At 27.8% G+C, this 15415-nt stretch overlaps 1 protein-coding gene across 1 annotated transcript; it reads left to right on the top strand.

Annotated features, from left to right (window-relative positions):
* The first annotated feature begins 9225 nt into the window (after nt 1-9225).
* LOC102592933 (ethylene-responsive transcription factor 1B-like) lies at nt 9226-10086 on the top strand. Its single transcript, XM_006354438.2, has one exon. It carries the CDS (start codon nt 9329-9331, stop codon nt 10052-10054), a length of 726 nt encoding a protein of 241 aa, XP_006354500.1. The 5' UTR covers nt 9226-9328; the 3' UTR covers nt 10055-10086.
* The last annotated feature ends 5329 nt before the right edge of the window (nt 10087-15415 follow it).

Genomic DNA, 15415 nt, shown 5'->3' with positions numbered 1-15415 from the left:
AATTGATGATCAATATTTAAAATATTAATATTTCAGATAGTCACTCAACACTAAATATTTTACTTAAATAATCACTTAGTTATATTTTATAACATAAAAATCACTCAATTTTATTTTATAACTCAAAAATCACTCTGAATGGTATTGAATTGAAAAGGGTGGACTGTGGACATATATTTATTTACTTCTCTTTTCTTTTTTTCCTTTTTTGTTATTGGTTCCTTGTTTATTAGAGAATCATAAAAAAAGAATGTAGTTTTGATTTTCCTTGGTGGGTATAGCTATATTCCACCTAGAATAATTAAGTTATATTCCACCAAGAAAATTTAGCCGTATAAATTCTATTTATGCAATGTCATTCTCAAAATCTCAATATTATTGAAAATTAAGCTCTATATAAATATGAGAGAAGTATTGAAAACACCCTAAATTTAGTGTGAATTATTAGTTTTATTTTTGAACTATTGACAGCATGAAAAACACCTATTTACTTAACTAACTGAACTTAAATACATCTTCGATCTTGCAACATGAGTGAAATACACCCCTAAATTCTCGTTAAGTTTAGGAGTGTTCTCAATACTTCTCTCGACTTTTTATTGCAAGCCACATGCTCCAACAAAAGTTTGAAACTACTTGCTATATCATGTGGCAGATCGAGAGTGTATCTAAATTTAGTTAATCAAGTTGGTGGATGCTTCTAAGGCTGTCAAGAATGAAACTAATAATTTGCGTTAAATTCATAGATATTTTCAATACTTCTCTATATACATTGTTGAACACTTAATTAATTAACTAATTAATTCGGAGTGCTATATGTCATATACTTTAAATATATAATTTTCGCATCACTTTTGAGATTCCTAAAGCAGGGGCAAGTATAAAGAGAAGTTTCGAATTAGCTTCCTATAAAATATTAAATTGACCAAAAAAAAAGATTATTCAACTTGAGCTAAATGCGAATACTTATATTTGAATTAATTGATATGAAAGTTATAGGAATTAATTATTTCTACCTAATTAACCACACAAATAATTAGTTGGTGGTTTAGGAGTCTCTTCATGTATTTAATTCACTAACAGGTTTGTGTGGACATTATTAGAATGACAAATTAAACTTTCCTTATTAAGTAACATTACTAATGCCAAATTTATTATATCAAGTTTTGTTTTGTTTCATTGATTTATTCTTATAATTTACGAATATATGTGAGTCATTTATGTAATAGTAAGGGTATATATGAGTTACTTTTATAATGAAAAGTGTATATTTAACACTTTTTCTATTAAAATATAGTGTAATGTGATTAAAAGATTATTTGTTGGAATTTTTCCTCTTATAGTCTATGCTCTTTTGTTTTGATAATGGAACGAAAAAAGAAATTTTTATGTGTCCTTTTTTCTCTGACTTTCTTATTTTCGGTGAAAGACAAAAGTCTCTCATCGATTAGGAAATTAACTTTTTCGAAAAAAGCTAGCAAAAAATGAATGCTTAGTGTGCTTGCCCCACTTAACCTTGAGAAGCGATCAACCACAACAGTTGCACTCTTGTTATCATGCCAATTCACTTTCAAGGTGATGGATTACCAGGATACGAATTATTTATGATAATTACTTTTTTTTACTACTATTTTGTTTATGTCGATATCAATATTATACTATTTTTCTAAGACTACAGAAATACAATTGGAATTTTGTGGCATAATGCCTTATAGGTTATGTTTGAACATTAAACCATGATTTTTGATAATGTTCAAGACCATTTCTCTATATATGTGTGTTATTTTTGTGCAAGAGTAGTACTAATTTTCTTTGTATCGTTCTAATTTTGTCGAATGTCATGTTTCAATTTTAAAGTGTAGCAAAGGTATAGTGAAATTCTATCCTCTCATAAATGAAAAGAGTTGAAATTGTATAGATAATTAATACTTTTTTCCTTAATATAAATCAATCACTCCAAAAGTATTTATACAATAAAATTTATAATTTAAAAAATAAGACATGCTACTAATATACATTAAAGTATTTTTGCACACGAATACTACGAGTTGGAATTTGGGTACGTGACAATATTTTCGAAGAAAACTATGTCATAAATTAATAACACGTTGATAATAAATGTAAGAAACAGAAAGACAATTATTTTCAAAAATATAAAAATAAATCAAGCTGTTTAGAGAAGCCTGAAATATTATGAAAGCGGCTTCTATTGTATTTTTGCAAGGTTGAGGGACTAAACAATCAATAACTTTTGACCAAACATAAGAAATTAAATCCATCAATATTCAATAATGTAGAAATATAAATCTTGACATTGAAGTTTTTGTATACTCCTACTTAAGTTTCTTAACGTTATTTGTCTGCTTGATCAATTTTTGTAATTGAATGCAGGTTCTTTGTATATTTTACTAATAAGAAACGATTTCTCTATCTTTATAAGTTAGGGATAAGATTGTGTATACATCATTTTCTCTAGATTTTATTGTATAATTTTACTGAATATGTTATTATTGTAGTATAATTTTGTTAAATATTGAGTGTCTTACTATACATATCGACTAATGCAGATGTTGTGAAGAGATATTGTATGTGTTTTGAAACAATATTTTCCAAGTATGAAAATATACTGCAATCAAAAAATAAATAAGAAGAATAATTTTATTCATCAAGATTTCTCCGTTATGTTTGTGGATCTTCTTGAAGTGAGTCTTAGCATATTTTGATATCTTTATGAATATCCAAATAGTTTATATTTGAGATGTCTCTTCAAAGAAAATATTATAACCTTTATATAGGTATGAACTAAGGTTTAGGGTTGATCATTAGCCTTCAAGAATCCTAGTTGAAATTGAAGACGTCTTGTAAAGTCTAATTAAAATTAAACACGTGTTGTAGAATCTAATAAATTTTCAACGTCTACAATATGATGTTCACTTCTCATTCTCAATTGTTTGCTTTGAACTTGATATTTTTTAGGTTGACATGACAATCATACAAAATTACTAAATATTACTCCTAATACATATACAGTAAAAGTAAAAGTGGATCTATGATTTAAATTCTTTGAATTTAATATTTAAAGTTTTCGATATTGATACAATTGTAATATTTAAAATTATATGGTGGGTATTTGAGAATATTAAATTTAGTATTGAATACATATATATATGTATTAAGAATGTTAAATTTAGTACTTTTCATGTTGTTTACAAGGTAGAAGTAAATCTGTGTACATACTATTCTTTACAGATTTCATTTGTGAGACTATATATAATGAATATGTTATTGTTATTGATTATTATAGTATTAACTTAAAAACGATATTAATAGTAATCGAAATGATTTAATGAATCCTTATACTTGTATGTGTATATATTCTGGACCCTTTTACTTAATCATTTGTCAACTGAATCATTGAACTCATTAAAACTCAACATTTTCACTATTGGTCAAATTAATCCTAAAAAATACCAGGATCCAGAATACAAAATCAGACAAACATGCACTTTCACTATTGGTTAAATAAATCCTAAAAAGTGGAAACATATTATATAGACCAAAAAAAGAGCATATGTCTCACAATATAGAATAATATCAATAGTAGCACTAAAGTGAAAAATAAATAAAAATAGGTTTCCTAGAAATTGCCTAGAAGAATTAAAGATTATAGTAGCCAAGTGGGAATTATTATTAACTCTTGATGGAAAGGTCAATATCAATGTGCAGTATCCTTTCTTTTGGGAAGACTTTCAAACCTCAACAATATCCAAGTTTCAATGACTTTTTTTGGTGTGACATTTCAAGGGGATCTGTATTTAGACAATTTCAATTTCCATATCCTTCTCACATTTTGTTTCTATTTTAAATTGACAAATGTCATTTTGTCAAGAGTGAATGAACCCTACTATATTCTCTTTACTTCTTAGACGCATTCAAAATTTAAATTTGATGGTATTTTAAATTGAATTCATCTGTCTTTTAAAGTTCTGAATTTAATTATAATGTTTGGTGAAATTTAAATGGATTCTCACATGTAAATCTATATTTCCATATTGAATATATGTACTGAGTTCGAATGACCTCGTTTCCAATATGTTGCATTTGTTAGGGGATATAAAGACAGATTCAGAATTTGAAGTTTATGAATTTTTATAGCAATCTGAAATTAATTTATATTGATAATTGAGTTAACAATATATACACGATATGATCTAAAACCTATTGGTTTCGTGGTACCATGTATCTAAAAGCCTTGGATCCCCCCAAGGCGAAGATTATCACGAAAAATACAAATTCGACAGAATTCAATAACATTAGTTCAAACCCTATAGATTTGTTGAAAGAATTGCTGAATATGTACATATAATAAACTTCCTTGATCTATTTTTGGTATCAGCCTATGTCTATATATACATATGATAAAATATAAAATAATTGAAGCAAAAAAAATATACTCCATTCATGACTATTTCCATAAAATGTCATTTTCCATGGCTTGGCATGCTAGTGAACTAACATGAATTTGGCATATTTTTAGACTTAGCTAGAAAGAAAAATTAGAAGTTCACATGAATCCTATATATAAAGGATGCAAATGCTGACCAGGAATTAATTAAAGTAGTGTAATAAATCAAATTAAGATAAAACACGCAACTAGAAATTTGATGATTCACTTCATAGATAAAAATAACAGTGTCCAACTTTTTAATATCAAATAATTCATTGAACTAATTAGGAAAAAAAAAGGTATACTTGACTTCTTTTCCACAGTATGTGTATTTTCTAATTGTAATTATGTGACATGTGAGGTAAAGATAAATTTTGGGCTTTAACTCAAACTCAAAAGCTAATTTATGAGTTATGAGGGGGATTGTCCAAGTCCAAATATAAATACGAATTCTCATCCATTTTTCTATGTAGAAATTCTTAACACTTCCCGCACGTCCAGACCTTGTGAACTAGAGCGTGGACACTATAATATGGAGGTTCAATATTTGTGAACAAAGAATCGGGATGAGTTTGGCTTTGATACCACGTATAGATGGATCTTGAGCCTAACTCAACTCCAAAAACTAGTTTATGAAGGGAGAATTGTCCAAGTCCATCTATGGAGACCAAGTTTCTATCCCTTTTTCGATGTGAAATTCTTAAACTTTTAGATAAGATGGTCACACACTTCATCATGGTATCAGAGTAGGCAAAGGTTCTGAGATCAAATATCACTGCCACACATATCAAAAAAAGAATTTTCACGTGTTTGACCCATGAAAAAAGAATCGGGCCCACATGTGAAGGGCGTGTTAAGAATATAATTAAATAATAAAAATTTGCCCTCTTTAACAACTTAAGCTTTTAGATGAGATGATCACACTTCATCATAATTTTTTCATAGTGAAAGTGAATCATCAACAACGAATGTTTGAAAGTTGTGGGTCATCTAGCACTTCTTATTAGTGGATCCGATCCTATAATATATATTTCCAATAGTTTATCCTAGAAAGTAAAAAGAAAATTTTAATCTTGTAATTTCAAATTAAAAATAAATATAAAACGTATCAAAGTATTCTTTAATTTGTGATTTTCTTAAGCATATCAAGCGGAATGTTGAAATTAAAATCAAATTAGTAAAAAATATATTTTTTTAAATCGATTTTGTTAAAATAAGACAAACTAATTAAAATCGATAGTAGTAACAACAGTAGACAAGACACGATAATTTATTAATTATTCGTGTCAGTTACTATTTTTTTTTCTTTAATCTGATAATTGGGTTGTCATTATCAGAGAGTGTCAGCTAACTTAAAAATATACGTTCTAGATTTCCTAAAGTTCTAAATTTGTAAGTGAATTTTTCATTAAATAATACGTAATGATTAATAATGAAGATAAAAAGAAATATTCTGCAGTGAGTATTAGTGAATTGATTATTTTTATCATGTTATGAAAGAATTATTTACTCTAAGAATATGAAAGAATTATTTTTTCTACTGAGATGAAAAGATGAATTATTCGGCGTCGAAAAATTATACTTAAATATTAATTTCTTTGATTTCTTCATGTATAATTTCTTCCACAACTGTTTAGCCTAACTTGATGCCGATAGTATCATTCAATATCGTTAATCAAATCAATTATTTTTTCTTACACGAATAATTAATTATAATCTAATGTTATGCAAAAGCTTATACTAATACTACTAAATTATATCCCGCAATCAAAAATTGAGGTGGAGTGATAATTGAGTATTATTTTATTTTTAATCAGAAGTCTTCAAGTTAAATTCTAAATATGCAAACTTTCGATATGAAATGCTTTATTTCCTAAAAGTGGAAATTTTGACGCGAAATCAAGTTAGTTTGAACCCAAACAGATATCGAACACCAAATAAAAAAATAAAAAAATCTTGCAGCGACCAGAAAGTGTGACTTTTCTAGAAGCAAGAGACATTGAACTTTTATAAATCCAAAATAATGGTCAACATATTTATGAGGCAAAGGAGAAAATCCCCTTTTTCCCAAATACAATTTATATATAATTAAACCATATATTGAATAACTATTACAGCATTGACTCATCAAAATTTACCCATTTTCAATTACTAATAACCTTAATATAAACAACCAAATTAGAAAAATAAATAAATTACGGAACGCATAAAGAAAGAATGAAAAATAATAAAAAGGGTAGACAATTCTTGAATATTCTACTTTGAAAAATTTTAAAATTGAAATTTCTTTTGCAGCAAAATTCGACCAACTCATTCATGTAAAAATAAATAAAAATGAGTCAATATATTGGTTTTATTTTGGAACGTGCGTTATATTTTTCTTAAGGCACGTACCTTATATAATTTTTGGTCAAGAAAATTAAATATATATTATCTACATGTTGAACTTTCTTGTGGCACTAACATATATTGTGGTTGAATAATAGAATTTTCAAAAGTTTTGAATTTGAGTCCTTAATAAATTTAAATTTAATTTAATTTTAATATATATTTCAGACGTTAACTAAAAATACAAAATAAAATGTGGCCAAAGTAGTTAATTAATGAGCTTATAGTCAAATTAATGAAGTAACAGTCAAAATCTTTATTTTATACTGTTCTCCATTAATTCAACTATCCTTGGAAAACAAGTTTGTAGTTTCAAGTCAGTTAGTGACGAAATAAAGAGTTTGTTTTTCCTTTGCACCTAGTCAATTTTGAATCCAACATCGAGACGGAGTTAGAATTTAATTTTTTTGAATTTAAAATTTTAAAATAGTGATATCAGATATCAGATACAAATATATTAATCGAATGAAAGCTACTAGTTCCAAGAATAATTTTGTTAATTTCAATCCACTATCTTTTAATATATTGAATTAAAATTATATTGTTAAGCTATTCATGAGTTCACTTCGTGTGCTTCAAGTTCATAGATTTCTTTTTCTTTTTTCCATTGACAAAAAAATTCGTTGGTCACTCAACTTTGAATAATTCACTTAGAAAGTCAGTCAACTTTGTTTTATAACTCAACTATTGGTGTTTCACTTAGAAAGTCACTCAATCAATTTAAATAATTTTTCATTAAATTTTGTAAAAATACAAAAAATAATTGAACTATTTTAAAAAATAAAAAAAATGCTTATTTAAATTATTTTATTGAATTTTGTTGAAATATAGTTTTTGTGTTTACCTTTTCTTTAAAAAAAAATTGTAGAAAATTGCTACTGTCCCTTTTTTTCTTACTTCTTATCAATTCCAACCTTTCTTTTTGATAATTTTTTAACAATTTTAATTCTAGTTTTACAATTACTAGAACAGAAATGTTTTTTTTTTGGGGGGGGGGGGGGTCAATTGCTACTGTACGTTTTTCAGAAAAATTATAATTAAATAATTGGAGCGGTTCAATAAGATTATTAAAATAGATATTTTATTATTTCTTTAAATATAGTTTAAAATAAAATTTAATGAAAAATTATTTAAATTGATTGAGTGCCTTTCTAAGTGAAATATAAATAGTTGGGTCACTTTCTAAGTTAAACATCAATAGTTGAGTGATTTTTGAGTTATAAAACAAAGTTGAGTGACTTTCTAAGTAAACAACTCAAAGTTGAGTGACTTTCTAAGTGAACTATTTAAATTTGAGTGATCATCTGAGATATTAACTCTTGCACTAGACAAATCTAACACAATGAATCCAACTGAGAAAGCATGTGTCTAAGGTTTTTCCTATCACGAGCCAATCTCGATCACCCTTACATATATTGATTTGTTATTATATACCTAAAAGAAAAACTTTTATTAATTAAGTTTGGTGATTCAACTGGATTTTATTTTATTGGGATCACATATATATACTTGAGACTATTTCCCCTATTTTCTTCACCAATATAATTTTAAAAAATAATTAATTAAATAAATAAAAATAAGTGAAGTCAATAAAACGTCCAGGTTGCTGACGTCATTGGATCCCTGTCTGACTCGGCCGCCTTGATTGATTTGACTCACGTGCGCTATTGGCCCATTGGTACAATTTGTCATTAAAATAATTAACAACAAAACATTAAAATATTCTCTAAACATCCTCCTTGGTCACTCTTCTTTTTTCATTTCCACATTTTGCCCTTCCTTTCTCTTGCACTACCTATTTTACCCCCTAATCCCCTATTATTATATTATTTTTTTTTAAAAATCCATCCGATATCCGATATCCGATATCCAATACCCACTTTAGAGACCAACTAATCCAGATTCGCACCAGCAAGTCCCACTCTAGGAAGTAAAACACTCCTTATCAAGGCGACTTCATATCCAGAGCTCAAACTCGATAAGTCTGATCAAGAATAAATGTTTCACATCTCAATTTATGTGGCACATTTTGACTTTTGAGATTCAAATTTGATCGTAAATTTTTCATATATCGTTTGAATATTTTGATTTGTCAATTATTATGACTTAAAATATTTTTTCTGTAGTTTACAAATATATAAATTTTATCTCAAAATTTTAAAAAATTTCATGCAAAAATCTCAATTAGACTTAAATTGTTCGACTTTCGAAAATGAAATATGCTACGTAAATTGGCACGGAAGGAGGAGTATATTTTTTATATAATATATTTGGCTCCACCTACAAATAATTTAATAAAATTTTCATGTCCATTTAGATTTTCTTTGTGGGACCCATTTCAATTTTTGGATATATATAAACAAGGCCAACCAAGCCCAAAGTTAATTCTCCTTGTATTGGACTATAACTTGAAAAAACAGAGCATCCGCACAAAAAACAGAGCATCCCCCAAAAAAAAAAAAACAGAGCATTTATTTTCTCTCAAAAACATAAATGGATTCTTCTTCTTGTTCATCTCAATTCTTCTACTCAATGAATTGTGATTTAAATTCTTCAGATTCTTCATATGAATGGTCCAATTTCAACACACAATCTTATCTCCCTTTCAACGTTAACGACTCCGAAGAGATGCTTCTCTTCGGAGTTCTTAACGCTGCTCAAGAAACAACATCAGAAACAATTACATCGTATCGTGTTAAGGAAGAGGAAGTCAGCTCAGAATCAGAGGTGATTGAGGCAAAACCCGCGAAGGAGAAGTCGTACCGAGGTGTTAGGAGGCGTCCATGGGGGAAATTCGCAGCGGAGATAAGAGATTCTACGAGAAATGGTGTTCGAGTATGGTTAGGGACATTTGATAGCGCGGAGGATGCAGCGTTAGCTTATGATCAAGCTGCGTTTTCAATGAGGGGTACTTCTGCCATTTTGAATTTTCCAGTGGAGACAGTTAGGGAGTCGCTACGTGACATTGACATGAAATGTCACGTAGATGATGATTGCTCCCCTGTAGTGGCGCTAAAAAAGCGCCACTCAATGAGGAAAAGGAGCACGAATTCCAAGAAAAGCAGTAGTAGTAGTAAAGTAGTGAGGGAAGTTAAAATGGAAAAGGTAAATAATGTAGTTGTGTTTGAAGATTTGGGGGCTGATTATTTGGAACAACTTTTAAGTAGTAGTTCAAGTGATCAAAGTAGTTGTGATGCAACTTATTTTAGTCCATGGTAAAATCAAAGATTAATCCATGGTTTTTTTTTATTAATTATTTTATTTTTGTTACTTTTTTTCTTGGGGTGGGGGTGGGGTGGGGTGGGGGGAGGGTTCCATCTCTTTGTTCTTTAGTTGGAACACCATATTGTAAAAATTTTGGTGATGGATGTATTTAAGTTTCTAAGTGAATGATTTTGCTAGATATTTAGTGACTCTCATTCTCTTGTTTTCGTGTTTAATGTAGAGTTAAAAAAATAACTTCACAATGGAATTTCTACGTCTGAAATGAGTTATTTCTGAAAGATAACACTATAATAGCGTAATTCTACAAAAGATGAGACAGAATTCTGAAACATTTTAAAACAAATCGATCTGACCTGCATTACACATTTAGTTTTATTATATTATATACTTAGAAAGGAGTTCTTTAACGTGCATGTGTATAAGGTTTTTCCTATCACGAGCCAATCAAGCAGATTGATTAAAAAAGAATACACATATTGACAGATGTAATACTGGACTCAAATAAAACGTGTCAAATTTTGGATAGTGAAAATAAATTGAGCTTTTTGCGTATAACATTTTTCAACTTCTACAATCTTCTTAACACATGTAAATCCAAATAAACAAACCTAAATTGAATATGACACTTTTTGAACTATTCCCATATAAAGAACTTAGACTTTTAATTTCCAATATGCATAGGTTGACAAATAAAAATTGGCAAGTTAGTATGAATTTAACAAAGAAAATACTATATGCTAATTTTATAGAGCCTTTCTTGGAAACTCTCCATATATCTTTTCCACATAAAATGGTTACTATTTTGGTCCATTTTCAAACACAAAATAAAAAATAAAAAAGAAAACAAAGAAGATTCTTTTGGTCTTAGATGTTAGGTAGAGCTAAAAGCTATACAAGCTATCATATCCTATAAATTTTTTGTTAAAATTATAGGTGATCCAAGTGCATCGTACATAATTTACTTGGGATCTTTTATGAAATAATTTATTCTTAAAGTTATCTAGAAGTCAAAATTCCACTTAGGTAGAAAAGTGTATAATCCAATCTAAGCACATAGATCATCATTTTATTGCTTATCTCATATGTTATTATTAAATAAATAATTAACTAGAGAACAAATTTTTTATTTGGAGCAATGAGGTCCTCATTCATGAATTTAGCTCTTTTGAACTCTCCTCTTAAATTTGCTCATTTGTTAAATCATACTTTTTTTTTTTTTTAGTAGGTCATCGGGTTATTCGCATTTTTCGTAGTTTTTCAGTGTTGTGATTTTTGTATCATTTCAAAATGAATCGGTTAAATATTTCAATAAGGAGCCTTGCTTGACTTTTTTGTGATATTTATTCTCGTTCAACTCTTAGAATCACATCCAATAATGATTGACATAGTTCGTAAAATTCAATTACTTCACCTACTTCATTATCTTCGACTATTTCTCGTACTTTGTTGAAACAAAACATTGTCATGTTCATTTAAAAATTGATTGGTTCTCAATCTTTCTTCGAACCACTTTTTTCAATCTCGATTAGTTTGTAAAATTAAATAGCTAATTCTCCTTCAAACCCTCGATTCAACCTATTACACATCAAAATTCTTTGTGTTAGTAATGCAAGAAGTTCATGTCAAGTTGAGAAAATTCTAAGACTCTGAAGTTTATTCCTAAGTCTTAACACACACACAAAAAAAAGTAAAATTTAAATGCTAGTATATATCATGAGTTTGAATAATCAAACATGAATTTTTACATGTAATAAAATTATATTGCACACGAATTCAACTAAAATGAAGAAGAGAATAAACAAGATATATCAAAGTGATTTTTTCGTATCAATCTAACTTTGGTAGATAGAGTTACATTGCGCAATATTGATGGACAACAATAGAAATTCGATAAATTAATCGATGACTAACCAATCATGATAAATTGAATCGAATTTTGCTTCTTCTTTTTTAATATCTCGACGTGACATGAGCGTGAAAGAAGTTTAAGAATTACTTTTTTTATACGGGTTAAAATAACTTATTTTGACTTTTTTACCCCATATTATAGGGTGAATCTCAAAAGTTATGAAAGATCTCCTTTTCATCCGTATATATAACTTTTCGCAGAATTCTATATTTATTTCTGAAATTGAGTATAAAATTTTGTTTACTCACTTTAAATGGAGTATCCATTTCCCCTCTTTCCCGTTGGGATTAAAAATTCTGTATTTTACGTATTTATACGATTGAGTCCTGGTCCGAAATGATGTAAAAAGAACACTATCTATAGTTTATTTAGCACTATTTTCTAAAATAAAAATAAAAAAATCCTTTGAATAGATATATAGAATTCCTTCTAGAAAAATCTTGGAAGAATAGTACTCCACGTAGGGATGGAATTTGCAACTTGTAAAGTTGATAGTATCATCAAAAAGACTTTATAAAATTTATCACGTGATTATAAATAGTGCATGCAGCTAATAAAGTTCAAAGAACAAAAAGGAAAAAAGAAAAGAAAAAATAAAGCATATTCTTGGCTCAAATTCAATTCAAATTCAAAGTTCTCATCATGTCACCATCCTTAGCGTTAATTATTTAATACTTCCTTCGTTTTAAAATATTTATTTTTACATTTTCTAAAAAACATTTATAAAAAAAAATATTTTACATATATATGTCTTAAGATATGATCTTTCTTCATTAAATATTTATGAGAAATTAAAATTTCTTAATCAATTACACTATTTAGGTGTCATAACTGAAATATTTATATTAAAGACAATTGCTATTAAAATTTTAAATGATAAATATTTTTAATAACGACGATGAGTATCGTGAGATGGATGAACTATAAATAAAACAGAAAATGGGCAATTCATATACAGTACTATTTCTTTATCGACGTTAACATATATTAAAAATATAATCGATTCAAAAAAGGGGTTAACTGAACTTGGCCACATTTTTTGGGACACCAAAGAACTTTCTACTAACACACTAATAAGGACTTTATTTTAGTTATACTAAGTATAATTGTTGTTGACTAACTAATATTTCTCCCTTATCATTTGAAGCATGCGTTGTAATATTGTATAATTAACTATATAATAAGTGTGACAGCATGATATTGGAATATAAAATATTTTACATCTTGGTGGTGAAGAGCAGAATACGTACGTACAACATTAAAAATATTTTTTAATGATAATTAATTAACGGTAATAGTTTAATTATCATAAAGATGATTTTTTAACGACAATTAACACTCTTTGTAAATGTTCTTGTAGCATATAGTGACATTGGATCCAATGAAAATTAACTAATGTTGGTTAAATTTTTAATATTCTTTATTAATATGTATATTTATTGTCGTTAAAAATTGTTTTTGTTATAGTGATGTACTCATGATTATTTTTTTTGTTATTGTTGTGATTTTCAATTGTATTTCTTGTTTAAAAATTAGTTCAAATCTTCATGAAAACGACTTTCAATTTTATTAATAACATCCTTGGTTTATTTTCAATAACTAGGTCACCTTTCTAATGTGATTTTCACCATGTAAATCTTGTAAAAATTGTACTCTAACTATGATTTGACTCCAAATACGATAATAAATCGAGTTTGTCAACTAATAATAAGGGAAGTAACTTAGTTTTTAAATTATACTATACAATATGGATCAATTCGGTAAGGGCTGAAAAAATGACTCATTTTAATTATAAGCTTAAATCAAGTGATATAGAGTATAATACTCTAATTTAAGTGCTTTGTTTTTTATGAAATTTATGACTAATTTGTTAACGATTTTGAAATTTTTGGTAAAGTATTTTGAAGAAGCTTAAACCTGAATTTTTCGAGCTTATAATACTATATACAGTATTTTGAATGTTATCTTGGGGAATATATATATGTTACTACTATTTAAATTATGTCCCGTTAGTTTGCAAAGTATTCATTCAATTTACTTTTTAAAAAGAAAGTTAGTTCACTTTTATTGTAGGAACAAAATTTAAAAAGTATGGAGGTAAAAAATATAGAGGTCGAGGACTAGAATAGAAGTCTAATCGGTAGCTGAGTGTTGTAATACTAATTGTGTGGGAGAGACAGAGGGCTAGTCTCCTCTTCTCCTTGATAGTACCATTGGCGTAGAGTTTATATATATATATATATATATATAAACTATACTTATTCTTTATTTTTACGACTTGCTTCATTTGCTTTGTTTATCTTGTTAATTATTGTCATTATTTTTCTTTAATCTTGCTTAGATTTGTATACTTCTTTTGAATCGAGGATCTATCAAAAATAACATCTTTACTCCATAAAAATAAGGATAAAATCTACATATATTTTACCCTCCTCGAACTTCACTTATAGAATTACACCAATTATATTATTATCGTTATCGTTGTAATCTTAAAAAAGGTCATGCCATGCAAATAATCCCTTTATAAGTTACTCCAACGGAGACAAATTTGTATGCTTCTTCATCTTGCCAAATAGTTAAGTTTCGACTAGTAACAGTACTTAGGTCCATTATTTGGGCCGTTATTATACCTAATTTGGGCTTAATATATGGTACCATTTTATTGCTAGAAATAAGCTGGCTATTATTTCCTATTTCCTTCTTATAACAAAAATATCAAGCCTTTTGATTTTGATGAAAAATATAAATCATTGCATGTACCGTGTACGACGAGAAGTTTTAAATAAATGAGTTAGGCTGAATTTAAATAGATCAAAATAGACCGGGTTAATAAATAGATGAATTATCAATTTGATCAAAGTTATTTTCAAATGACTAGAATATTGATCATAACTCAATCCATTCAATTCCTATTAAATTTTAATTGAGTTAATTTATTCTTTGTATGACTTTTAGTATCTAATAAAAACTAAAATTTCTCTTTTATGGCTATATATTAATATATCAAATGAAAAAAATATTTCTTTCTATTTTCTCTTTATTATCATCATATATAAACATTTTAATTTTTTTTTGCTCTAATAGGAATATATATTGTCACATTTCTAGGAGTATTAAATATTAAACCTAGTAAAACAAAATCTTATTGTTTCATTAAAAATTTCCGTTAATCACTCTTAAATCAGTTTTAGAAATAATCCGAAAACCTAAAATTACAAGACGGTTAAAAATTCATTCTATATATTACCCATTCCTCAGTAACAAAAAATTCAAAATTATCTAATTTATTAGACAATTACTTTAACAAAAATCGCTTTTGTCGTCAATTAATTGCCGCTGAAATGGCTCCTCCACCTGCATTACTTGGTCCACCAGAAATTCAACTAATTTCCACCACTATCACCACCCCACCACCCACCCACCCTCACCTCCACCCCCACCACCAC

The sequence above is a fragment of the Solanum tuberosum genome, unplaced genomic scaffold (genome assembly GCF_000226075.1).
Source record: "Solanum tuberosum cultivar DM 1-3 516 R44 unplaced genomic scaffold, SolTub_3.0 scf00174, whole genome shotgun sequence".
NCBI lineage: Eukaryota > Viridiplantae > Streptophyta > Magnoliopsida > Solanales > Solanaceae > Solanum > Solanum tuberosum.
The sequence above is the reverse complement of the archived record's forward strand: the minus strand, read 5'-3'. Positions and strand labels throughout refer to the sequence as shown.

Bases quoted from the DNA above. Each gene is read 5' to 3' on its own strand.
- LOC102592933 (XM_006354438.2), top strand. From the start codon at position 9,329: ATGGATTCTTCTTCTTGTTCATCTCAATTCTTCTACTCAATGAATTGT.